Source organism: Pan paniscus, chromosome 17 (genome assembly GCF_029289425.2).
Source record: "Pan paniscus chromosome 17, NHGRI_mPanPan1-v2.0_pri, whole genome shotgun sequence".
Classification (NCBI taxonomy): Eukaryota; Metazoa; Chordata; class Mammalia; order Primates; family Hominidae; genus Pan; species Pan paniscus.
The window spans coordinates 50656980-50684960 of record NC_073266.2 but is presented as its reverse complement, the minus strand read 5'-3'; the positions used below and the strand labels follow the sequence as shown (position 1 = coordinate 50684960).

Genomic DNA, 27981 nt, shown 5'->3' with positions numbered 1-27981 from the left:
CCCTTGAGTTAGTACTCCTAGGGCAATTCCTCGTCTCTCATGAACATAAAGATAGAAAAGTTTGCTTATGTTGGGTAGGATACTGCTGGGGCCTCATGAGCTGGGTTTTAGGGTTTTGGAATGCTTGGTCACATGCTGCCATCCATTCAAAAGTGTCAGATCCCCCAGGTCCCTTGTTAAGGTTTCTCCAAATATCGTGCAGGAGGTTTTTTAACCCCTGAGTTAACACAGTTCATGTTAGCTCCTGTTTCCTGCCTGTCTGGGGATCCTGATATTTGAAAGCAAAGAGGGACTGAGAGTCTGTATCCAGTGGAAGGCAGAAAAAGGCATCTAAAAGGCATCTTTTAGACCCAGGACTGAGTACTACATCCAACTCAGGGACAGAGTAACATGGTAGAATATAAGAATTAGTTACTACTGGGTGCATGTTTTCTGTTACCTCATTAATTGCCTTAAAATCTTGTACAAATTGATATTTTCCATTTAGTTTCTTAACAGAGATGATAGGGATATTGCATGGGGCTTGGCAGGCCCTCAAGAATCCCTGTTTTCTCAACTCATTAATTACTAGGACTATCCCTTTTAGTGCCTCTTGGTTGAGCTAGTTTATATTTTAGAGGCTCAATAAAAGTGCTGTCTTTTGTCTTCCTTCACACTCCTATAATCCTGCAATTTTGGTGGGTAAGTCTGCCCCAGGGGGTGTTCAAAACCTTGTAGGTGGTTCCTATGTCAACCAAGAAATCAACAGTCTTGCACCCTACGTCCAGTAAAAGTTGTAGCTCCTTGGGGGATACCTGGAGGGCCAACTGAGGAGTCCCCAGGCCCTGTCAATCTTTTTTCCTACTTGGACCATCTTTCTGTGTGAAGCACCTTGGTGGCACAAGCCCTCTGTCCCTTCCCTTCAGATGTGGAGGGGACAGGCCTTTTCCCAGTGACCCTCTCTGAAGAAGCGGCACATTGAAGAAGGCACATTGAAGAAGACACATTGGTGTGGTCCTAGTCTCCTAGGTCTTCAGGATCCTTTCTCCTGGTTAGGGGACTGAGGGACACTCACTGGAGCTGAGGTTCTCTATTGATAGGTATCCTGTGAGTTATCCAGCTGGCACTGGAGAACAATAGCCCATTGGTAGGCTTGCCATGTGGCCTCTCTGTCTTTTTTATGTTCCTCCTCCCTATTCCAGTTGTTGAATACCTTATTGGCCAGGTCTACTAGTCTTGAGATGAGAGTGTCTAGCTCTAAATTTACTTTTAAGAGTTTATGTCTAATGTCTGATGTGCTCTGAGACATAAAATAGGATTGTTTGTCTTGTACTTGTGGGCTCAGTCCCACTTCCTCCCAAGTCTGTTAGAGAACAGTTTTTTGTTGTTGTTTGTTTTTGTTTTGTTTTGTTTTCCTGCTCCAGTGAGGAGAATGTACCAAAGGGACTGAACATCTTCCCAGTTAGGATGATGAATCTTATAATACTTCAAATGAGGTTTTGAAACCCCTAAGGATCTTTCCTTAGTCCTTTAGAATGAGACTTTCAGTTATAAAGATCTAAAGTTGTGAAGAGAACATACATATAGAGTACCCACCTCTTTTTTTCCATTGGAGACATGCCAGGACATCATAGAGGAAGACTGGCAAGATGCCCCACTCTGGGTTACTGTCTGGGTTGACTCCCTGAGAGGAGTCCAAGGGCGATTGGTAGGCAGGGAAAGTGTTGCCTGCAGAGGCCACTGGGAATAAGGGAACTGTATGTCAAAGATTCTTAACAGAGTTAAAAATAAAAATGTCTTATAATTTCATTGACAGTAAAATAATACCTTAAGAAAATATTATTTTAACATAGGGGGCCAATCTTAAACTATTATAAATTAATTATTTTTTTCAGAGGGGGTCTCACTCTTGTCACCCAGGCTGGAATTCAGTGGTGCAATCTCAGCTCACTGCAACCTCCACCTCCTGGGCTCAAGCAATTCTCCCTCCCTAGCCCCTTGAATAGCTGGGATTACAGGCATGTGCCACTATGCCTGGCTAATTTTTGTTTCTTGTAGAGATGGGGTTTCAGCTTGCTTCCCAGATTGATCTCAAACTTCTGGGCTCAAGCAATCTACCCTTGGCTTCCCAAAGTGCTGAGATTACAGGTGTGATATACAGTGGCCAGCCAGCAATTCCTTTTTAATTATAGCCAACTTAATTCCATGTACAATTTATCTTTTAAATGTTCTTTCACAAACTTTATCATGACATACACAGGCCATCTACACGTGTGGACCTTTTGATTTGTCCTATACTATCTCTTTTAGAATAACCAATCATTGTCCAGGCGTGGTGCACACCTGTAATCCCAGCATTTTGGGAGGCCGAGGTGGGTGGATCATGAGGTCAGGAGATTGAGACCATCCTGGCCAACATGGTGAAACCCCATCTCTAGTAAAATATAAAAATTAGCCAGGCATGGTGGTGTGCACCTGTACTCCCAGCTACTCAGAAGGCTGAGGCAGGGGAATTGCTTGAACCCAGGAGCTGGAGTGAGCCAAGATGGCGCCACTGCACTCCAGCCTGGTGACAGAGTGAGACTCCATCTCAAAATAAATAAATAAATAAATAAATAAATAAATAAATAAATAAATGAATGAAAAGAAAAAAGAAAAAAAAAACAATCATTTTGTTTTGGACAAATATTTACCATATAAGATCCGTTTGCATACAAAATTATTTTTATAACATTTCTTATGCAAAAATACATCTTTATGTCTATAACACTTTTACGTCTTTCCTACTTAGTTTTTAAAATATTGTTTTATAAATGAGTTTTAATCTCCAAATTACATAAAATTATTATTTTTTCTCAATAAGACACAACTTACAGAACTATAGATTCATTAGAATTCTTATTCTCAATAACCTTAAATTTTAGTGAAAGCCTAGGAAAAAAGAAATCATGAACTGTTTTTCAGATGTCGGCATTTTATAGATGAAACCACTTCGTAATTTTTAGAAACATGTTTTTTCATGTTATAACCCCTTTTTAATTGGAAATAACCCAGACATTTAATAAGCATTTATTATTCAATTTAAAATAATTTTAAGATTTTGAATTACACAAAGTTTTTCTACAAGCATGTATCCTATTTATGTGTATTAAATTCTTTCAATTTTTAATAGTTTATCTAGAGTACTTCTGAAAACTTGGATATTAGACAAAGCTAGTCATTATTTCCAGTCATTATTTTTTATTGGCCATTTTTTTAGCCTGTGAATATCAGGTATTCACCTAAGTAAGAACCTTAAACACATGGGTTAAATACATGGGTATTTTTACCACTGATTCACAAGTTTTAGCAGTTTTTGTGGAATGAGTTAATATTAATTTTTTTTTTGTCAAAAAACACAAAGCTTATTTTTGGCTATGTTCATAGCCTTATGTCATTTATGCCAAACCTTGACATCTTAAAATATCAAGCAGATATAAATATAAAATAATTATTAAACCAAGATAAAAATGTATGCCAACAATTTTGAAGGCTTTTTAAAATTTTTGTTTTATCAATAATTTAAAAACCATTTTTATTTATCAAAGCTTACTGTATTAGTCCATTCTCATGCTAGTATAAAGAACTGCCTGACACTGGGTAATTTATAAAGAAAAGAGGTTTAATTGATTCACAGTTCTGCAAGGCTTGTGAGGCCTCAGGAAACTTACAATTATGTTGGAAAGGGAAGCAAACACATCCTTCTTCACATGGTGGCAGGAAGAAGTATGAGAGCTGAATGAAGGGGGAAACCTCTTATAAAACCATTAGATCTTGTGAGAGCTTACTCGCTATCATGAGAATAGTATGGGGGAACTGCCCCATCATTCAATTACCTCCCACTGGGTCCCTCTCACAGCACATGGGGATTGTGAGAACTACAATTCAAGATGATATTTGGGTAGGGACACAGCCAAAACATATCATTCCACCCCTGGCCCCTCCCAAATCTCATGTAATCACATTTCAAAACACAATCATACCCTTCCAACAGTTCCCCAAATTCTTAACTCATTCCAGCACTAACTCAAAAGTCTAAGTGCAGTCTCATCTGAGACAAGGCAAGTCCCTTCTGCCCATGAACCCGTAAAATCAAAAGCAAGTTAGTTACTCCCTAGACACAATGGGGGTACAAGCATTGGGTAAATAAACTCATTCCAAATGGGAGTAATTGGCCAAAAAAAGGGGGCTACAGGCCCCATGCAAGTCTGAAATCCAATAGGGCAGTCATTAAACCTTGAAGTCCCAAAATAGATCTCCTTTGGCTCCATGTCTCATGTGCAGGGCATGCTGTTGCAAGAGGTGGCCTCCCATGGCCTTGGGCAGCTCCACCCCTGTGGCTTTGCTGGTTATAGTCTCCATCCAGGCTGCTTTCATGGGCTGGTATTGAGTGTCTGTGGCTTTTTCAGTGTAAGCTGTTGATGGATCTATTATTCTGGGGTCTGGAGGACAGTGGCTGTCCTCTCACAGCTCCATCAGGCAGTGCCCCAGTGGCAACCCTGTGGGAGCTCTGACCCCACATTCCCCTTCTGCACTGCTCTAGCAGAGGTTCTCCATGAGGGCTCTGCCCCTGCAGCAAACTTCTTCCTGGACATCCATGTGTTTCCCTATATCCTCTGAAATCTAGACAAAGGTTCCCAAACCTCAGTTCTTCAATCCATGCACCCACAGGCCCAACACCATGTGTAAGCTACCCAGGCTTGGGGCTTGCACCCTCTGAAGCAACATTCTGAGCTTTACATTGGCTCCTGTTAGCCATGGCTAGAGCTGAAGCAGCTGGGATGCAGGGCACCACATCCCAAGGCTGCACAGAGCAGGGGGAAAGACTGCCTGCAAGACGGTTTTTCCCTCCTAGGCCTCCAGACCTGTAATGAGATGGGCTGCTGTGAAGGTCTCTGACATGCCCTGGAGACATTTTCCCAAATGTCTTGTTACTTATGCAAATGTATGCAGCCAGCTTGCATTTCTCCCCAGAAAATAGGGTTTTGCGTTCTGTCACATCATCAGGCTGCACATTTTCTAAACTTTTGTGCTTTGCTTCTTCTTGAATGCTTTGCCACTTAGACATTTCTTCTGCCAGATACCTTAAATCATCTCTCTCAAGTTCAAAGTTCCACAGATCTCTAGGGCAGGGCCAAAAAGCCATCAGTCTCTTTGCATAGCAAGAGTAACTTTTGCTCCAATCCCCAAAATGTTCCTAATTTCCATCTGAGACCACCTCAGCCTGGACTTCATTGTCCATATCACTATCAGCATTTTGGTCCAACCCATTCAACAAGCCTGTAGGAAGTTCCAAACTTTCCCATATTTTCCTGTCTTCTTCTGAATCCTCCAAACTGTTCCAATCTCTGCCTGTTAGCCAGTTCCAAAGTCATTTCCACATCTTCAGGTATGCTTATGGCAGCACCCCACTCTACTGGTACCAATTTACTGTATTAGTCCATTCTCATGCTGCTATAAAGAACTGCCTGAGACTGGGTAATTTATAAAGGAAAGAGATGTAATTGACTCACAGTCCACAGGGCTGGGGAGGCCTCAGGAAACTTACAATCATAGTGGAAGGGGAAGCAAACACGTCTTTCTTCACATGGTGACAGGAAGGAGAAGTATAAGAGCTGAGTGAAGGAGGAAGCCCCTTATAAAATCATCAGATCTTATGATAACTTATTATCATGAGAATATCATGAAGGAAACCACCCCAATGATTAAATTACCTCTCACCTAGTCCCTCCAAGGACACGTGGGGATTATGGGAGCTACAATTCAAGATGAGATTTGGGTGGGGACACAGCCAAATCTTATCAATTACTAAGTTCACATGAATTTGAAGAGTATTTGAATTTAATTTATGATTATAAGCCATTTGGTAGCATGCTAGACATACCATATAAACTTATATATATATATAACCATATATATATAAAAACCATATATATAACCATATATAACCATATATTATATATAACCATATATAACCATATATTATATATAACCATATATAACCATATATATAACCATATATTATATATAACCATATATATATAACCATATATTATATATAACCATATGTACACACACACACACACACACACACACACACACAAAGATCCAATAGCTGTTACCTTGGACTTTTGGCCATGAGATAATAACACAAACTCACCATTTTATAAAAGATAGCTGGGTCCAAATTATTTTTCTGACAAAATTGGAACCTGTTCCAGTGGCCAAACAGTTTTTCCCAATAGATAATCCAAGGAAGGCTGTGGACCAAAAGTTGGATAAAGAGGTCTTTATGATAATTCATTTTTTTGAAAAAGGCTCTTTTACCTTTTATTCGTCAATTTCAAATGAGTTTTTAATGTTTCCATTTCAGTTAGATCATAAAGAATAAGTCTTAGGACAAGCAACTTAATAACAGCAGATTCAAAGCAGGCAGAGAAGGAAAGAGGAAGACAGAGAAGTTTAGAAGACTCTAGTTAATTCTGTAGTTGCAGGTTAATCATTTTAGCTCTAAATTTTTCTTACTATGCAGAAAACCAATACTGGCCATTGCACCCAGGGATCCCTGGTGTCTTCTTGAAGGCCAGCTGAGTGTCCTTGGCTCCCTGTCTCAGGCAGTCTCCCCTAGGTGTCTTAACCTCATAATGCAGATTTCCTCCAATCCCCCAAAAATGATCCCTTAACTTTCCAGACTGTATGTCATCCTCCTGTTAGGGGAGAAGCCAAGGCCACTTTGTCTGTGGGGCTTCAGCAAGGAGGAGAAGAAGGAGGAGGGGGAGGAAGTATTTCTGGGAAGAGGGTAAATTTAAGCTCCTCTGGTGCAAGAAAGTTGGCATGAAAGAGGTTTTCACAGACATAAGAGTAAAATCACTAAGAGGAGTAAATAGAAACAGAGAAGAATACACATTCATACACAAAAGACTTACTGGCAGGTCATTTCTTGATCTTGCAGTCTAGAGTGTCAGCCCTTAGGTTCCTCTCTCACCTTTGCAGAGACTCTTAAGGAAGTCTCTACTCAGAATAAAACACTGGTCCCTCCTTCACCCTCTCAAGGACTCCAGCAGGGACCTCTACTGAGTACAGGACCGCGACCTTGTGCCAGGCATCCCTGTGCACAACCCTGATTTGGGGTGAGTGTCCCCATCATACTTAGCTCTGAGCTTTCTTTCCAGTACAGCTATATAACCCTTTGCGTGCCTGCTTATGACCTCACAACAATGATATATTACCTTTTCCAAAGCTGATCCCTGGCCCTCAGAGTCAGGACTAATGTATGTCCTTCGCTGGCAGATGCGGTTGTAAACCCTTACATGCCAGTTACTGGGTCTATGAGCATGTAAAAAAGCTTCCCAAATAAGGAAGTGGACTATCTAGTTCAGATGCTGGGTCACCAGTTTGATTACAGAGAAAGCTAATCCTTCAACAGATGGGGTCCTTCCTTGTTTGGTTTCATTAAGCTAATACATAAAACCAAAAGTGAGTGTCAAGCAGTGCAGAACACAGAACTGATAAGAAGGAGCAAGGCTCACAAATCAACTTTTCCACTAGTGAGGGATAAGGGGAGCAAAAATGAAGAGGTTGAACATTAAAATCAAAAGGAGGAATGTTTATGTCTTTTCTGGAAATGGGAAATGAACTTCCCTGAACTTGAGCGCTGCCTTCCTTTTTGTCCTTTTATGGTGCCTTCCAGCTGTTATCATGAGGACTGTGAACTATCATCGTGCTGGTGAGAGGGTCATTTAGCATGAAAATGACATTATAATAAAGCTTGAGGTCTTTTTGAAGTTGTTCAGTCCAGTTGACCATCTTGGTTCTAACTAGTCTCAGCTGGCCCAGTTACAAAGGGAACTTTTTATCCAGGCATCCTGTTTCTTAAAGATAAACAGAGTTAGAGAAGGGTTGAAATTCAGCTATGTCATGTAGGCATTATGTTGGGGAACAGTCACACTTTTGTAAAATCCCCGCTTGAATGTGCACTATACTCAGTTGCTTCTAATAAACAGAATAAAGCAAAAGTAATAGAACATCGTTTTATGATTAGGTTGCAAAAATTCGTGACTTTTATCTTGCTAGCATTCTCTTTCTTGCCATCTTGTTTACTTGCTCTGATGAATCAAGCTGCCATGTATTGAGATGCTCTATGGAGAGGCCTACAGTGTGTGGAAACAACATAGGTTTCAGTCCACCCACCTTTGAGAATCAACCACCCTTGAGAATTGCTGCCAACAACCAGCAATGTGACGGCAGAAGTATTTGTAGTATGTTAGAAAACAGGTCCTTGCCAGTCATGGTAAAAGACCCAGAGCTGGAGAACCTAGGGGATCACAGAACTGGTGAGATAGTAAATAGTAATGAATTTAGCAACTAAGTTTGGTTATACTTTTTATGCAGCAACGGATAGCCAATGCAGGCTCCTGATGCTACACTTCAAAATCCATCACTGCTTTTTTTTGCCATGGAAATACAATGCACTATTCCTAGCTGATGACTGATTGTTGCAGGTATACTAAGGCAGGCATGCTTCTGGGAAAAATAGGATCCCCTACAGCCAACTTTGAGGATTCCCGGTGGCTTCTTCAAATATTCCATGAACTGCATAGGATGCTTCAAGCTTTCCTCCTTCTCTCATTTACTCTGGGGCAGACTTACACTCAAGACAGGCAGTGTGCCCTGACTACTGCTTCCTCCCAATTTCCTTTCTCACAAGCATTTCCCCTAAAAATATCCTTGAACTTGTAATGCTTTCTTGATGTCTGGTTCTCAGAAGATGCAGATTAACACAACAATTTACCATTAAAACTATCTTCTTTTAAATTTTTTTCATAGTTTTTTTTTTTAAAAAAAACCTAGACTTTATGTTTTTGAGCAGTTTTGGGCTCACAGCAAAATTGGGTGGAAAGTTTAGAAAGCTCCCTTTTATCCCTTCTCCTCACCCCCCATACTGTCTGCATCCCATACCAAACATCCCACATCCAAGTGGTACACTTGTTACAACAGCAAACTTACATTGACACATCATTATCACCCAAAGATCATAGTTTACAACAGAGCTCACTCATGATGTACATTCTATGGGTTTGGAAAATGTATAAAGACATGTGTACACAACTATAATATTATTCAATAGTTGCACTGTACTACTTAAAAAAAATCCTTTTTGCTCTACTTATTCCTTGCTTCCTCCCACCTAACTCCTGGTAATCCCTGACCTTTTTATTGTCTTCACAGTTATGACTTTTTAAGAATGTGATGTAGTTGACATCATATAGGATTCAGCCTTTTCAGATTGGCTTCTTTCACTTAGTAAAATGCATTATATTTCTCCTTGTCTTTCCATGGCTTGATAGGTTATTTCTTTTTAAACTTTAAAGATTGACATATAGAATATGTATATACTCATGGGGTATGTAATGATGTTTTAATACACATAATATATACAGTAATTAGATCAGGGTAACTGGCATATCTATTATCACAAACATTTACTGTTTCTCATGTTGGGAACATTCCAAATCCTTCTCCTAGCCATTTGAAGCTGTATATTATTGTTAACTATAGTCATTCTACATTGGTACAGAACACTAGAACTGATTCCTTCTATCTAGCTGTAATTGTGTATCCTTTGAAAAATCTCTGTCTATCCCCCCTTTCTCCTACATTTCCCGGCCTTTAATATCCTCTGTTTCAATTTTTACTTCTTCTTTGAGATCAACTATTTTTTAGCTTCCATACATGAGTGAGAACAAGCAACTTTGAACTTTCTGTTACTGTCTTATTTCATTAACGTAATATTCACCAGTTCCACCCATGTTGCTGTGAATGACAAGATTTCATTCTTTTTGTGGAGAATAGTATTACGTTGTGTATACATATCACATTTTCTTTGTTCATTCACCTGGACACCTACGTTGATTCCATAGCTTGGCTATTGTGCATAGTGTAGTGATGCACATGGGCGTGCATATGAGTTCTTCAATACTGATTTCCTTTCCTTTGGATAAATGCCCAGTAGTGAGATTGCTGGATCATATAGTAGTTCTATTTGTAACTTTTGTGGAATTTTCATACTATTATCCATAGCAGCTGTACTAGTTTACATTCCCACCAGCAGTGTAGAAGAGCTCCTTATTTTTATTTATTTATTTTTTTGCATTCTCACCAGCTTTGTTAGGCAGTTTTTGCATTGCAATAAAGAAATACCTGAGGCTCAGTAATTTATGAAGAAAATAAGTTTAGTTGATTTATGGTTTTTCACACTGTACAAACATGGTAGAAACATCTGCTTTGTTTCTGGAAAGGGCCTCAGGAAGCTGACAATCATAGTGGAAGGCAAAGTGGGAGAAGTGGCAACAGGCATGTCACATGGTGAGAATGGGAGCAAGAGAGAGAGGGAGGAGGTGTCACACACTTTTAAACAACCAGATCTTGTGAGAACTCAATCACTATCCTGAGGACACCACAAAGCCATTCATGAAGGATCCACTCCCATGACCAAAACACCTCCCAGCATGTCCCATCTCCAACATTGGGGATTACATTTCAATATGAGATTTGGAGTGGACAAACATTTAAACTATATCATTCCACCCTTGGTTCCTCAAATCTCATGTCCCCCTCACATGGCAAAATAAAAAAAAGTCTTAACTCATTCCAGCATCAAGTCCAAAGTCCTAAGTCTCATCTGAGACTCATCTCCTTCCAACTTTGAGCCTATAAAATCAAAGCAAGTTATTTACTGCCAAGATGCAATGGTAGTATAGGCACTGGGTAAACATTACTATTCCAAAAGAGAGAAATTGGTCGAAAGAAAGAGGCAACAGACCTCATAAAAGTCTGAAATCCAACAGGGCAGTCACTAAATCTTAAAGCTCTGAAATAATCTCCTTTTACTCCATGTCCCACATCGAGCACACACTGGAAGGGGTCAGTTTTTAAGACCTTGACAGTTCCATTCTTGTGGCTTTGCAAGGTGCAGCTATTCTCATGAGTTGGAGTTGAGTGACTGTGGATTCCAGGTTCAGGTTGCAAGTTGTCAGTGGAGCTACCATTCTGGCGGCTGAAGGGTAGCAGCCATCTTCCCACAGCTCCACTGGACTGTGCCCCAGTGGGGATTCTCTGTGGGGTCTCCAACCCCATATTTTCCTCTGCCATTTTCCTAGTAGAGGTTATCTGTGAGGGCCCTGCCCCTGGATCAGGCTTCTGCCTGGGCCCACAGGCTTTCTCCTACATCCTCTGAAATGCAGCTAAAAGCCTCCAACCTTCCTTCATGCTTGCATTCTATGCACCCACAGGCTTAACACCATGGTGGAAGCCACCAAGGCTTATGGCTTGTGCCCTCCAGAGTGGCAGCCAAAACCATACCTGGGGTCCTTTGAGCCATAATTGTAGCTGGAGCAGCTGTGATGCAGGGAGCAGTGTCCCTAAACTGAACAGGGAAGCAGCATCCCAGGCCTGCCCCCTGAAACAGTTCTTTCCTCCTGGGCCACTTTTCCTGTAATGGGAGGAGCTGCCTCTGTGATCTCTGTAATGCCTTGAAAGTCTTTTTCCCATTGTCTTGGATATTAGCACTTTGCTCTCTTTTAGTCATACTAATCTTTCTAGCAAGTGATTGTTCTGCAGCCTGCTTGGAATTTTTCTGTGCCACATGGCCAGGCTGCAAACTTTCCAGACTTTTACACTCTGCTTCCCTTTTAAATATAAATTTCACTTTTAAGTCATTCATTTGCTCCCATATATGATAATAGGTCATTAGAAGCAGCCAAGCTACATCTTGAACACTTTGCTGCTTAGAAATTTCTTCTGCCATATACTCTAAGTCATTACTCTTAAGTTCAAACTTCCACAGATCCCTAGGACACGAACACAATGCAGTAAGCTCTTTGCTCAGGTGTAACATGGGTAATCTTTACTCCAGTTCCCAATAGCTTCCTCATTTACATCTGAAACCTCATCAGTCTAGCCTTCACTGTCAACGTTTCTATCAGTATTTTGGTCACAACCATTTGACTGGTATCTTAGAAGTTCCAAACCTTCTCTCATCTTCCTGTCTTCTTCTGAGCTCTCTAAACTCCTCCAATCTCTGCCTATTACTGAGTTTCAAAGTCATTTGCACACTTTCAAGTATCTTTATAGCAATGCCCAATTCCTTGGTACCAATTTTATTTATTAAGCCATTTTTGTATTGCTATAAAGAAATACCTGAGACTGGGTAATTTGTAAATAAAAAGGCTTAATTGGCTCACAGTTCTGCAGGCTATAGAAGCATGGCAGCAACATTTGCTTGGCTTCTATTGAGGGCCTCAGGAAGGTAACAATCATGGAGGAAAGTGAAGTGGGAGCAGGCAAGCAGGCATGTCACATGGCAAGAGTGGGAGCGAAAGAGAGAGGGAGGAAGGGCCACACTTAAACAACCAGTTCTTGTGAGAACTCACTCACTATCCTGAGGACAGCACCAATTTATTCATGAGAGATCCATCCCCATGACCGAAACAGCTCCCATCATGCCCCACCTTAAACATTGGGGATTACTGCTCAGCATGAGATTTAGAGGACAAATATCCAACCTATATCAACAGCATTTGTTATTTTTTGTCTTTTGATAATATCCATCCTAATTGGCTGATATGATACCTCATTGTTGTTTGCATTTCCCTAATGATTAGTGATATCAAGCATTTTTGAGAAATATCTGTTAAGGTTATTTGCCCAAGGTTTTTTGTTTTTTGTTTTTTGTGTGTTTTTTTTTTTTTTCTGTTGAGATGTTTGAAATCCTTGTATATTCTGGATATTAATCTGCAGTTTCATTAATAGATTGCAAATATTTTCTCCCATTGTGTACATTGTACTTGCACACTGTTGCTTGTTTGCTGTGCAGAAGCTTTTTAGTTTGATATTATCCCATTTGTTTATTTATGCTTTTGTTGCTTGTAATTTTGAGGTCTTATTCATAAAACTTTTCCCAGGACAATGTGTTGAACCATTTCCTCTGAGTGTGTGTGTGTGTGTGTGTGTGTGTTTGTGTTTATACTAGTTTTAAAGTTTTGGTTCTTACATTTAGGTCTTTCATCCATGTTGACTTGATTTGTGTATAGGGTAAGAGATGAGGTCTATTTTTATTATTCCATATATGAATATCAGGTTTTTCAGAACCATTTATTGAAGAGACTGTCATTTCCCCAAAGTGTATTCTTTCTGTCTTTGTCAAAAATCAGTTGGTTGTTGATATGTAGATTAATATCTGGGTTTTCTATGTTGTTTAGTTGGTCTATGTATCCATTTTTATTGTCAGCACCATGCTGTTTTGGATATAACAGCTTTGTAGTCAGGTAGTGTGGTACCTCCAGCTTTGTTGTTTTGCTCAAAATTGCTTTAGCTCTTTGGGGTTTTTGTGGTTCCATAAAATTTTTAACTTTTTAAAAATTTCTATGAATAATGTCATTGGTATTCTGATACGAATTGCATTTAAACTGTAGGTTGCTTTGGGTAGTATGGTCATTTTGACAATATTCTTTCAATCCGTGAGCTAGGATATCTCCATTTTTGTATCTTCTTCAATTTCTTTCATTAGTGTTTTGCAGTTTTTCTTGTAGAGGTCTTTGACCTCCTTGGTTACATATGTTTCTAGTTTTTTTTGTAGCTATTTTAAATGAGATTGCCTTTTTAATTTATTTTTTGGTTATGTCTTTATTAGTATATAGAAACACTACTGATTTTTGTATGTTGATGTTGAATCCTGCAACTTTACTGAATTCATTTATCAGTTCTAAGCATTTTTTGGTAGAGTCTTCAGGTTTTTCTGTATACAAGATTATGTCATCTACAAAGACGGACAATTAGACTTCCTACTTTCCAAAATAGATGCTGCCCTGTATTTCTTTCTCTTGGCTAATTGTTCTGGCTAGGACTTCTAGTATTAGGTTGAATGAGAGTGCTGAGACTGGACATCCTTGTCTTGTTCTAGATCTTACAGAAAAAACTTCAGCTTTTCCCTCTTCAGTATGATATTGGCTATGGTTTTGTCATATATGGCCCCTGTATTATGTTGAGGTACTTTTTTCTACACCTAATTTATTAAGAGTATTTTTTATTTTGATGAAATGTTTAATTTTATCACATACTTTACTTGCCTTTACTGAGATGATCATATGGCTTTTGTCCTTTATTGCATTGATGTAATGTATCACATTTATTGATTCATGCATGTTGAATCATTCTTGACTTTCTGGGATAAATCCCACCTGATCATGGTGTGTTATCATTTTGATATATTGTTGGAATTAGTTTCCTGGCATTTTGTTGAAGATGTTTCTATCTATGTTCATCAGATATATTGGCTTATAGTGTTTTTTTCTTGTTGTGTCCCTGTCTAGTTTTGGTATCAAGGTTACAGCGGTCTTGTGGAATGAGTTAGGGAGAGTTCCTTTCATTTCCATTTTTTTGGAATAGTTTTAGAAGAATTGAAGTTACTTCTTTTTTTTTTTTAGACAGAGTCTCGCTCAGTCGCCCAGGCTGGAGTGCAGTGTGCAATCTCGGCTCATTGCAAGCTCCACCTCCCAGGTTCACGCCATTCTCCTGCCTCAGCCTCCCGAGTAGCTGGGACTACAGGTGCCCGCCACCACGTCTGGCTAATTTTTTTGTATTTTTAGTAGAGACGGGGTTTCACCGTGTTAGCCAGGATGGTCTCCATCTCCTGACCTCATTGTCCGCCTGTTTAGGCCTCCCAAAGTGCTGGGATTACAGGCATGAGCCACCATGCCTGGCCAGTTGTTTCTTCTTTAAAGGTTCAATAGAATGCAGTGGTAAAGCCATCTGGTACTGGATTTTTTTGGGGGAAGACTTTTTGTAACTGAGTCAATCTTATTACTTGTTATTGCTCTGTTTAGGCTTTCTATTTCTTCTTGGTTCAATCTTAATAGGTTGTATGTGTCTAGGAATTTATCGATTTCCTCTAGGTTATTTATTTTATTGGCATATAAATTGTTTATAGTAATCTCTAATTATACTTTTATTCTTTGTGGTACCCATTGTGATAACTCGTTTTTCATTTGTGATTTTGTTTTTGGGTCTTCCCTTTTTTTCTTTGTTAATCTACCTAATGATTTGTCCATTTGTTTATCTTTTAAAAAGCTAATTTTTTGTTCTGTGAATTTCTTGTATTTTTTAATCTCAATTTTATTACTTTTGCTTTTGATCTTTATTTCTTTCCTTCTACTTATTGTAATTTTGGTTTGTTCTTGCTTTTCTAGGTCCTTGCAGTGCATCAGCAGGTTATTTTAAATCGCTCTAGTTTTTGCTATAGTCATTTACTGCTATAAACTTGCTTCTTAATACTTCTTTTTATGTGTCCCATAGAATTGGCATATTGTGTTTCTATTTTCATTTATTTCAACTAATTCTTTAATTGTATTTTTAATTTTTTTCTTCATTCACTGGTCTTTCAGGAATATATCATTTAATTTTAATGTATTTGTATATATTTATTTATTTGTTTATTATTTGAGATGGAGTCTTGCTCTGTCACCTAGGCTGCAGTGCAGTGACACAATCTTGATTCACTACAACCTCTGCCTCCTGGGTTCAAGCAATTCTCTGGTTTCAGCCTCCCGAGTAGGTGGGATTACAGGTGTACGACACCACTCTCGGCTAATTTTGTATTTTTAGTAGAGACAGAGTTTCACCATGAGCCAGGCTTGTCTCAAACTCCTGACCTCTGGTGATCCACCTGCCTTGCCTTTCAAAGTGCTAGGATTACAGGTGTGAGCCACCACGCCCGGCCCAAAATATGATTCTTAATTAGACTGATACCTTGTAGGTTTTCAAGTGAACCACTAAAGTTCACTTTCCCCTATTTGAGTATGTGGGATTTTTTATGTGTCTTATCTCAATCTTGATAAGTATGCAGGTCTGTTTCATCTAATATTTTGCTTTTTAAATCTTTATTCATAAATAATTATAGACTCATAGGAGTTTAGACATAGAGTCCTGTGTACCCTTCCTCCAGCTTCTTCCAATGGGAGTATCTTGTATTGTATATACTGTACTTGTTGTCAGTATTAAAACCAGGAAATTGAGATAAGCCTAATCATTTCATGATTTTTTACATATTTTCATGTATGTATGTGTGTGTGTGTTTATTATTATATGCCATTTTATCTCGTATAGATTCAGTAACTACCACTATGATCAGAATACAGACTAGTTTCATTCCTTGTGCTACCCTTTTTATTCATATCCACTGTCCTTTCTCTGTCTCCTGACAACCACTATTATTTTCTCTATCTCTAGTCTTGCCATTTTAAGAGTGCTATATAAATGAAACCCTATAACATTTAACTTTTGATTTGGGCTTTTTTTTTATTAAGCATAATGCATTTGAGAACAATCTGGGTTGTTGAAGGTATTAAGAGTTCATTCCTTTTTTATCACTGAATGAGATTCCATTGTATGGATATACCAGAGCTTGAAACTATCTGCCCTTTGAGGGACATTTAGTTTGTTTTCAGTTATTTGCTACTTTGAATAAAGTTGCCATGGATATCAATGTAGAAGTTTTTGTGTGAACATAAGTTTTTCATTTCTCTCGGATAAATATCAAAAAGTGTGATTTTTTGGGATGTATGTTGACTGTAAGTTTAATTTTATAAAAAACTGCCAAACTGGTCTTCCAGAACGGCTTGTACCATTTTATATGAATGCCAGCAATGTATGAGAGATCCAGTTTCTCTACAAGAGAACACTATTTTTTTAAAAAAATTTCAGCCTGGACTAGTAAGTTTGTAGTGATATCTCACTATGATTTGAATTTGCATTTCCCTGATGGCAAATTGTGATGTACATCTTTTCGTGTGCTTGTTATTGAATTCTCTTTTTCATACAGTGTCTGTTCAAATGTTTTGCCATTTTCCCATTGTAATGTTTGTTTTCTTATGGTTGTGTGTAGAGAATTCTTTAATTTTGAAAATATAAGATTTTTAATCGGATATGTTATATGTAAATATATTCTATGTTTTAGTGAAGTCTTGTCTTTTTGTCTTTGAGGGTGTTTTATAATGCAGAAGTTCTTAATTTTTCTAAAATTCTACTTATCACTTTTTTCTTTTATTCATCATGTACTTGGTGTCACACACAAGAAATCTTGCCCTAATCCTGTCACAAAGAAATTTGTTTTCTAAAAATATTATAGGTTTACAATTTATATTTAGATATATAAGCCATTTTTAGTTAGATTGTATACAAAATGTGAGATTTAGCTTGAGCTTCCCTTTTTTTGCCAATGAATATGTAATTATTCCATCACCATATGTTAAATTACTTTCATTAAATTGATTTTGTAACTTTGTCAAGAATCAGACATGCTTGTGTAGCTCTATTTCTGGGTCGTCTATGACCATTCTATTTATCTATTTGGCTATCCCTCTGCCAATATCACACTTTCTTGATTGCAGAGTTTGCATAGTAATTCTTAACAACAGGTAGAGTGATTCTTCCCTTTTATTCTTCTAAATTTATTCTGATTTAGCTGACATAACAATGAGGAAATTTAAAATAACAGTGGAGACAAGCATAGTATAAACTACTTTTCTGGGAAACCCTCAAAAGGCTGAGGAATTAGTGGCATCAACTTCATCAAAAAATTGGAATAAGTGAACCACTAAAATAATAACTCCCAAATTGCATGACAGTGGGCAATTGTGCATCACTCAGGCAAAAGTCCATAGTGTATTCTCTGGACTGGAGGCAATAGATAACACTGAGAGAAGAAGAACTAATTTCAAAAGAAGAAAACTTAATCAAACTTACACATTTTGAATGTTGAGGCTATCTAACTCTCATTGCCTAACTGGCTTCTAGGACTCTGACAGGTAAGTCTATACTCTGCAGACATGGAAATGTAAAGAATCTTGTTCTTGCCTATTTGTTTGTTCCTTTAATTTTCATTTCTATAGTGAGATTGTAGATTTCGGTTTCATTTGACTATGCTGCTGGAATCAGGGTTGGTGCATAAGAATCTGGGCCAATTCAATAAGCACACCATATATTTATTGGTGATTGTTCATATTCTCTGTGCCTTTTTCTATTGAACAATTTTTCTATTACATATTGACTTGTAGGAGTTTATTACATATAAATGTTTTACTCTTATGTGGGTTTCAAATAAATCTCCTAGTCTACTATTTTGTTTAAGGTGTCTTTAAAAAGTTGTAATTATCTATATTATTTGCTGATAGTTTATGAAAATAGTAATTTTATCATTTTCTCACTGTGATATTTTGCTCCATTAAACAACCATAACAGTATCTAAAGATAATATTTTATTTGGAAAGTGGTTTCTACCTGCTAGATTAGATAAAGGATTGTGTGGTTCACAGATTAGCATTGGTCCTCTTGAGAGGGTCATATAGGAAGAAATAACTCTTTGACTATTACTTCTTTTTAAAAAGCCCTGTGTTTTCCTAAGCTACATTTTCCTTTATTTTACCTCTAAGCCTGTGAAAGCAATAACTGCTTGGTCTTTTCACTTCTGCCTCCTCTTCTCTTCTTTTTTCATCTTTTTTTTCCTTACATTTCCATCCCTGTATTGCCCAGCTTCTGAATTAAAAGTGTATAAATATCTTACCTAAAATCAGATTCAAAGACAGCTTATTTGAAAGCATTTATAATTGATTTTTCTCTCAATTATGTTTTCCCTTGGAAACAATACTATTGATGACTTTTTCCCTCACTATTTACTTAACATCTAAGTAGTATTTTTTTAGAAATTGTCAAGTTACATTGGGATGGATTTCCATTGATTCATTGGCGTGTTAAAGCTAATTTAAGTATAATTTATTTACTTATTCATTTATATAATTTTTTTGAGATAGGGTCTCACTCTGTCACCCAGGCTGGAGTACAGTGGATCAATCACAGCTCACTACAGCCTCAACCTCCTGGGCTCAATGAATCCTCCCATCTCCACCTACTAAGTAGATGGGACTACAGGCATGTGCCACCATGCTAGGCTAATTTTCAATTTTTTTTTTGTAAAGACATTGTCTCTCCATGTTGCCCAAGCTGGTCTTGAACTCCTGGACTCAAGCCATCTGCTACCTTGGCCTCCCAAAGTGCTGGGATTACAGGCATGAGCCACCAAGCCTGGCCTAAGTATAATTTAAAATATATTTTTTCTTTTAATGTGAATAAAATAAACTGTGTTTTTATCCCTAGGAGAGAGATACATCAACTTAACAGTCTATTTGATCATTACTCTTCATCAGTGATAAATGTTAATACTAATATTGAGGAGAAGGAAGAGGAAGTGACTGAAGCAATAAGGGAAACAAAGTCATCAAAAAATGAATTACATTCTCTATCAAAAACGGTGAGTTTTTCATATTAGAAATAAAAAATACTGATTTTTGTTTTGAGTTATAAATAGTAAACTTTTTTGTCAATAATTAAATAGCAATTGGCCAATTTTTTTATATTTAGCCAATTTGCCTGTATTAGTTTTCTATTGCTGCATAACAAATTACCACAAATTTAGCAGCTTGAAACAGCACCCATTTATTATCTCAACCTTTTTGTAAGTCAGAAGTCTGGGCACAGCATGGCTAAAGTGGTTGCTCTGCCCCAGGTCTGGCAAGACTAAAATCAGGGTGTCAGTAGCCTGGCACTTCTGTCTGGAGACTCCAGGATAACACTATTTTTAGTATACAGGTATCAAAATATCACACTAGACCCCCTTTTAAAATGTACAATTATTGTGTGTCAATTAAAACAAAAACTGAAGAAAAACTTCAAACAAAAACTTCTTCAGTTTCTGTTTCAATTGACACATAATAATTGTACATTTTTATAAGGGGTCTAGTGTGATATTTTGATACCTGTATACAATGTGTAATGATCAAATTAGGGTAACATTCAGCATTCTTTGTTTTGGTAACATTAAAAATCGCCCTCTTTCGAGGATTTTGAAAATCCTCGTGGAAAATACAGAATGAATTATTATTAACTAGAGTCACTCTACAGTGCTAAAGAACACTAAAACTTACTTCTCTATTAAGCTATAATTTTTTCTCTCTTATCCAACCTCTCTCTATGTCCCTACCCCCTACCCTTCCTAGTCTCTAGTTATCACTGTTCTACTCTCTGCTTCTGTGAGATCAACCTGTTTAGCTTCCATGTATGAATGAGAACATATGGTATTCATTTTTCTGTGCTAGGCTTATTTCACTTGACATAATACCCTCCTGTTCCATCCATGTTGCTGCAAATAACAGGAATTCATTCCTTTTTATTGCTGAATAGTATTCCATTGTGCATCACATTTTCTTATCTACTCATCCATTGATGGAAGCAGGTTGATTTCATATCTTAGGTTTTGTGAATTGTGCCGCAGTAAACATGAAGGTGTAGATATCTCTTTGACATACTGATTCCTTTTTCTTTGGATATATAACCAGCAGTGGGATTGTTGGATCATATGTAATTCTTTTCTTAGTGGGTTTTTTTTTTTTTTGAGGAATCTCCATACTGCTGTGATCTCCACTCCACAGTGGCTGTGTTCATTTATAGTCCCAACAACAACGTTTAAGAGTACCTTTTCTCTGCATCTTCAACAGCATTTGTTATTTTTTGTCTTTTTGATAGTACCCATTCTAACTGGGGTGTGCAGTTTTGACATGATTTAATTCTTATGGTTTGAGAACTGAAGCCTTTGTTTCCTTGGCACCTGTTAGCCTGAGATCACACTCAGTTTTCAGAGGCTGCCGCATTCCCTGGCTGTTTGTTCTCTTCATCTCTAAAATCAGCAGTGATGTGCTCCTGCTTGGAAGCATCTGACCTTTCATTATGACTCATCTTTCCTGAAGATGAAGCTTTCTTTTTCTGCCATATCTCATTCACTGTTGTATAAGAACATAATAGATAAAATAAATAATAGTATAGTAAAAGGAAATAATATATAAATTATTATGCCAATTTGCATTCCTACCTAGAGTTAAAGACATTCTTCTCTACAATAAGGCTTTTTAATTGTACCTCATTATGGTTTGTTATTAGTTATTAATGGAACTGAACATATTTTAATGACTTTTGCGGGGTGATTTGTATTTCCTTTTCTGTGAAAACCTGCTCATGATTTTCCTGCTATATACTGAGTGTCATCTCACTGATTTGTAAGAATTTATATATCATGGATACGAAATATTTTCTAGTTACAAATGTTAAAAATATATTTACCCAACCTTTTTTCATTTCTTTATGGTAACTTCTGATGAAGAGACGTTTCAGTTTAATGTAGTATCAGGTATAAATACATTCCTTTGTGCATTTTCCTTTTGTGAACTTGTTTAAGAAATTTTCCCACCCCTGAGATTATAAAAATATTTTCTGTTATTTCATTCTCAATGTTTCTGAATTCTGCTTTTAATATTTATGTGATAGTTTTAGATGAAACTATGTTTAGAATGTTCAAAATTTAGGGTTGTTTTTCTCGCTCTGCCTTCTATTTACAAATTTGGAAATAAAAAGCTATTTCTACAATTTTTGGAATGCATGTTTCACTTGCCAGATGTGATGCATAATTAATATGAAATTAATGTATGGGTGTAATGTGAAGTGAGTTTCCAGTTACTTTTTTTATAATATAGAAAACAAGTTGTTACAATACAATTTACTGATGAGTTTTCTTTATATATTTATAATCAGTGCTATCTCTGTCCCATATTAGGCTTTTATGTTTGTGTGGATCTTTTTCCATTCACTTTTTACTTTGATCTATTTGACCATCTTCACCTGAACACTCCATGGCTACGTCACGAAAATTCCATAATGGGTGTTAATTATCTATTATAGTGAATCCTCTGATCTTATATTTTCTTTTGAGTTCTAGGCTTTTCTTGATTCTTGCCCTTCCATATAGGTTTCAGGATTATCTGGTTCATTTCTTTAAAATTTTTTGTTAGAATTATGATTGAAACTGTATCGACTTATGGAATAATTGGGGAAGAAATCAAATCTGTATGATAGGGACTTCTAAACATACCCATGATCTATCTCTGCTTATTTGAGTTGTTTTCCCAAATTGAACCTTAATCAATATTCTTGGAACTTTCCAAAAGGCAAACTATGTCTTTGCAAAATCAGACAGTGATGAGATAAATTAACCCTTCCATCTTCATCTAATGTTAAAGTTATTTTTAAAAATTGATTTGTAATGTGATCCTGATATGTTTATAAAATTGGTCTATATGGTAGAAATAGTTTAAAATTTATTATGGTTTAATTCATGTTCTAATATATGGGCAATTTGCATAAATATTTCATTTGACAAAAATGTTTTCTCTGGTTTGGGGATACAATTCTAAGTAGATTGATTTAGCCATCTGTGCTAATTGTGTTATTTAAATCTTTTATATTTCTGGTTTATTTTCTGACACTTCTATCAATTACTGTAAGAGATGAATTAAAATATCTCAGGGAGATAGATTACTTTTTTCATTTTTCCTAAATTTTGCTTTACGAATTTTGAAGCCATAAGTTTAGAATGATTAGAGTTGAGCTTTTTTATTATGCTTTTATTTGCAAGGTTTGAAGTTATGAATTATTAATAAAGTTTGTGGAATGCATATTTCACTTGACAGATGTTAAGCATACTCAATATCTTTAACTTTTTCCTGAACAGTTTAGGGATTTTGTGATCCTCTCCTGACATATATTCAATTTTCCATCATTTTATGCATATCTTATTTACTAATTTTCTTAAGATAATTTATTATTAATTTACACAATAAATGTTTGTTTATATTTATTCCCAGGTTAATATTTTGCACACAACTCTATCTGTTCGTTAGACTTTCCTAAATGAAATTCCTTTTATCTTTTTTTAAAAAAGTTTTGTTGTTGTTTGTTTTTTTTTATTTCTTGGGATGGTAGTCTCACAGTGTCACCAGGGCTGGAGTGCAGTGATGCGACCTTGGCTCACTGCAACCTCTGCCTCATGGGTTCAAGTGATTCTCCAGCCTCAGCCTCCCCAGTAGCTGGGATTACAGGTGTGTGCCACCATGCCTGGCTAATTTTTGTATTTTTAGTAGAGATGGAGTTTCACCATGTTGGCCAGGTGGTCTCAAACTCCTGACCTCAGGTGATCCACCCACCTCAGCTTTCCAAAGCGCTGGGATTACACGCATGAGCCACCCTGCCCAGCCATTTTTTAAAATTATTTTTAAACTCTACCTCTTGCAAATAAGATTCAAGATTTGAGATTTTCAAAAAATTTTTAAATTTTATTTTCATTTTTAAATGTCTTAATTTTGTCTCATTCATGCAGTGTGGAGAATATTAACCTAAATTCATATGAGAATGACTTACACTGCTACATAGGCAAGAGAGAAGGATCCAGAAATAGACAAGGCTGAAAACACTAAACAAAAACAAAAACAAACAAACAAAAAAACCAACCCACTAGACCAAAAACACTGGGCTGAAATACTAGAGGAGGAGGAAATGGCATTGATGAGAAGGAAGAACCTGATCTTAAATAGATAGTAGTATGAGTTTCTCTACATTTGCCCTTGTTTCTGTCTCCAGCCTCTTTCTTGCTCCCACTTTCCCTCTGACTCTATACTCTAACCACCTGAAACAACCTCAGGACAACAGAATGTGCCACATATTTTCATTCTTCCAACTCTTTATAAATACTCTTCCCTCATAATATAATGTCTGTTTGACACTGTTCATTCTCTCAGTCCTATCATTGTGTAGCTGAAATCTTTTATTTTAAATCTCAACTTGGAAGGAAGAAAATCCTTGGTGAAGCCATCTCTTAACTTTCTTCCTTATGCTTTGAACTCTAACTACACTCTGCGTTTACCCCTATGCTGGCGCTTATAACACTGTGTTGAAATTAGTGATTAGTTGTCTACTTCTTAAGGTTTTTAAGGGCAGGAGATGCATTGTGACTCTTTCTTTGTCTCTGTGTAATTTGTCCAATGCCTTTCCCATGTTAGACAATAAGTGCTTGTTGAGTAAGTGAGTGAATCAAGGAATAAATGGAAGGAAGAAAGGGAAGGAGAGAGAGGGAAGAAAAGGAAGGAAGGAAGGGGAGGGGGGAGAGGAGGGGAGGACAGCGGAGGGGAGAGGAGGGGAAAGGAGGGGAGGAGAGAGGAGGGAAGAGGAGGGGAGAGGAGGGGAGGAGAGAGGGAAGAGGAGGGGAGAGGAGGGGAGGAGAGAGGGAAGAGGAGGGGAGAGGAGGGGAGGAGAGAGGAGGGGAGAGGAAGGGAGAGGAGGGGAGGAGAGAGGAGGGGAGAGGAGGGGAGGAGAGAGGAGGGAAGAGGAGGGGAGAGGAGGGGAGGAGAGAGGAGGGGAGAGGAAGGGAGAGGAGGGGAGGGGAGGGGAGGAGGAGGAGGGGAGGAGGGAGGTAGGGAAGTAAAGGTAAATGGGAAGAGGGGAAATCCTACACCTTGTGAGCCTGTAAAGAACTTGGTGACCTGGAGTGTAGAGAGCAGCCATTCACAGAATCTTCCTTAATTTAAAAGAATGCCTGTAGCTTTCCCAGGGATTACTATAAAAGCCCCAGGGAAGTATAGCATAATCAATAAAAGTTTTAAAAATATTACATACTGTTGACAAATAATTATTACCTTGGTTTAATAATCATGCTGAAATTTGTCTATATCTATAAAAATGTCAGCATGAATAAAATTTTCAAAAAGGGAACAATTATTGAGTAAACCTACAATCAGTTTTTTATATCTTTGATCATCTCTAAAATGAAAACGCTGGCCCTCCTCAATTTGATGTTTTAACAAAATGTTATTTATTTATTTATTTATTCATTCATTTATTTTGAGACGGTGTCTCTCTCTGTTGCCCAGGCTGGAATGCAGTGGCATGATCTGGGCTCACTGCAACCTCTGCTGCCTGAGGTAAGTGATTCTCCTGCCACAGCCTCCTGAGTAGCTGGAATTACAGGTGTGAGCCACCATACCCAACTAATTTTTTGTATTTTTGGTAGAGATGGGGTTTCACCCTGTTGGCCAGACTGGTCTTGAACTCCTGACCTCAGGTGATCCACCCACCTCGACCTCCCAAAGTGCTGGGATTACAGGTGTGAGCCACCACGCCTGGCCACAAAATGTTATTTTTGATGAGAAATTGGGTATATATTTATAAGGTTAGTGATTTTTTTAATTATAGAAATCATTTGGAGACTATCATACATTCTAGAAGAGATGAGAAAAATGAAGTTTAGATATATTAATTTTTTCTGTATTTTGCTCATTATAAAACCTTTAAGCTAGATTTTCAAGAGCACATGTTAAGCATTCAATTAAAAGCAATGATGTGCATTATTGCCATGCATTATTTTTTGGTATGCAATTGAAACTTCCCAGTTCAAGAGAAAAATAGAAGATTTGTGCTGCCTAATTGCACATACAACTTAAAATGATTTTTTTTTAAATTTCAAGGCATTTTGTGCTTTCAATTGAGTCTTTACCTCATTAACATACACTTTTCTCTAATTTGTGTCATTGGATCTATGAAAACACATTGTTTCCTTTTCATTTCTAAAAACAATGGCCTTTGTTAGCCAGAAAACCTCTTGAAATTGGCTCAGTGCATTAAAGTAATGTTGAGATCAAATACTTTTTAAATGTAAAACAAAGAATTTTCTATAAATCCCTTTCCCATGTTTATTGTCTACTCCCAAGGTTCAGAATATTTTTTAAGAAAATAATTTTATGATGTGCAATTTTTAGTTTCTTGTAATATAAAAAAGGCATTTATATCTGATTTTATCAATTGATAATAAAAAATAACTTTTAGGGATTTAGAAATATTTATGAATTTTATATTTTATTGACAATCACATAGACACACAAAATTATTTTTTAGTAACTTAGTTTTCATATAAATGTTGCATATAAGTGGATTCCTTTGGTATATTAGTTGGTATTTTCATAATTTTTGAATATTGTTTTTGTTCATAGAAAGCTAATTTACATTACTAACATATTGGCCTATATATTATACAGTATGAATCTAAACACCACAAAATACCCATTCAAATATGCCTTTTGATTCATACATTTGCCTCGAAAATTTTCAAATTAAGCAAATTCCTTCTCAAAAATAGAGAAACAATAGTTATTTCTAATACTAACAATTTATCAAATAGGAAGCCAGCCTAGAGAAGCTGAGTGATTTTCTAACAGACAAAAAGCTATTAAGTGGCAGAGCCAAACTACAACCCAAATTTTTGGACCGTGAAAACAGTAGTGTTTCATTACACAGTATTCATATATGTGTTTTGTAGATAAAATAGGATAACATTTAGAAAAATACACATTTGCTGGCCAGGCGTGGTGGCTCATGCCTGTAATCCCAGCACTTTGGGAGGCTAAGGAAGATGGATCACCAGGTCAGGAGTTCGAGACCAGCCTGGCCAATATGGTGAAACCCCCATCCCTACTAAAATATACAAAAATTAGCCCAGTGTGGTGGTGCACACCTGTAGTCCCAGCTGCTCAGGAGGCTCAGGCAGGAGAATCGCTTGAAACCGGGAGGCAGAGGTTGCAATGAGCCAAGATTGTGCCACTGCACTCCAGCCTGGGTGACAGAGTGAGACTCCATATCAAAAAAAAAAAAATATATATATATATATACATTGCTAATTTTTTAAATAATAGGATTTCAACACTTTTTATGTGTGTATTTTGTGTGGCATATATATTAAATATTAAATGACATCTGTGAAATTGGCTTTTACTATCTTTTATTTTAAAGAAGTGCTTAATGTTATCTAAATGCTGATTTCAAATATATACTAATGACCATGCTAAAGATTTTAAAAATATACTCTGATTATAAAAGCAGTTTACATAGGAATAGATGTTCATTTATAGAAAATGCTGTGAAGATGATTTTAGTTTCTCATTTGACCTATTGAGGTGATGTATTATATTAATATTTAACCATTTTTAAATTCATTAGATGAACTCTGCTTGGTTATGGTTTATTGTTCTTTTAATTTACTGCTGAGTTTGATTTGCAAGGATTTTATTTAAGATTTTGCATCCATATTCATAAGTGAGTCTGTATTCCGGTGTTCTTAATTTGTGCTATATTTGATAGATGCTCTTATCAGGATTATGCCAGCTTTACAAAATGAATTTTGAAACTTTTCTTCCATTCTTCTTACCTAAACAATTAATACATATTTAAATAACTTTCTCTTGAAAATTTGATAGAACACCTTGGTGATTTTTTTCCATTGTTTGAATTATTATTTTCTTTTTCATGGGCCACTGTTTTATTTAATAACATAATTGTCATATCAGGCTATGTATTTCTTCGTGAGGTTGATGTTTAATTTTTTAATGGCCCAGGAAATAATCTAAATGGATTAAGATTTTCAAATATATTACCATACCATGACGCGGAATGCTTGCTTCCGTTTTTGCTGTTATGTTATTTCTAATTGTATACGTATTTTCACTTTTTAAATTAGATTTTAAAATTTTTAATAATTTATTTAAAAAGAAACGATTTTTAGATTCAATAATTTTAGAATTTTCAAACTTTTAATGTGTTAATATGTACTTTTATGGTTACAATTTCTTTTTTCTTTAGGCTTATTCTTTCACTTTTTACTTTTCACTTCCCTGTTTTTCATGTTTAATGTGTGTGTGTGTGTGTCTGTGTGTGTGTGTGTGTGTGCATTCTTTCTTTCCCCAAGAGCTACAGTACAGTTGCATTTCCTGATATTCTTTGTGGAAAATTCTTTGAAAGTCATTTCTGTCTTCAATTTCTCTCCTTGCATTCTCACATAAGATTATTCCAGTCAGGATCTGCCCCACAAACTCTGCTTCAATTGCTATTAATGAATCCTGTTTTCTTCCTTACAACCCTCAGAAAATCTGATGGGATTCATTATAGAAACTATGATATAAAGTTATTTTAAGGCATGTTTTGAAAGGC

At 36.8% G+C, this 27981-nt stretch overlaps 1 protein-coding gene across 3 annotated transcripts in view; it reads left to right on the top strand.

The window, feature by feature from the left end:
• Positions 1 to 27981, top strand: part of CCDC178 (coiled-coil domain containing 178) — a 503460-nt gene that overhangs the window by 128096 nt on the left and 347383 nt on the right. For all 3 annotated transcript variants that reach the window (XM_034943399.2, XM_057300489.1, XM_055102765.1), the window contains exon 12: positions 19225 to 19378. In XM_034943399.2, coding sequence (XP_034799290.1) covers positions 19225 to 19378 — 154 coding nt within the window. The remainder of the gene's footprint in view (positions 1 to 19224; positions 19379 to 27981) is intronic.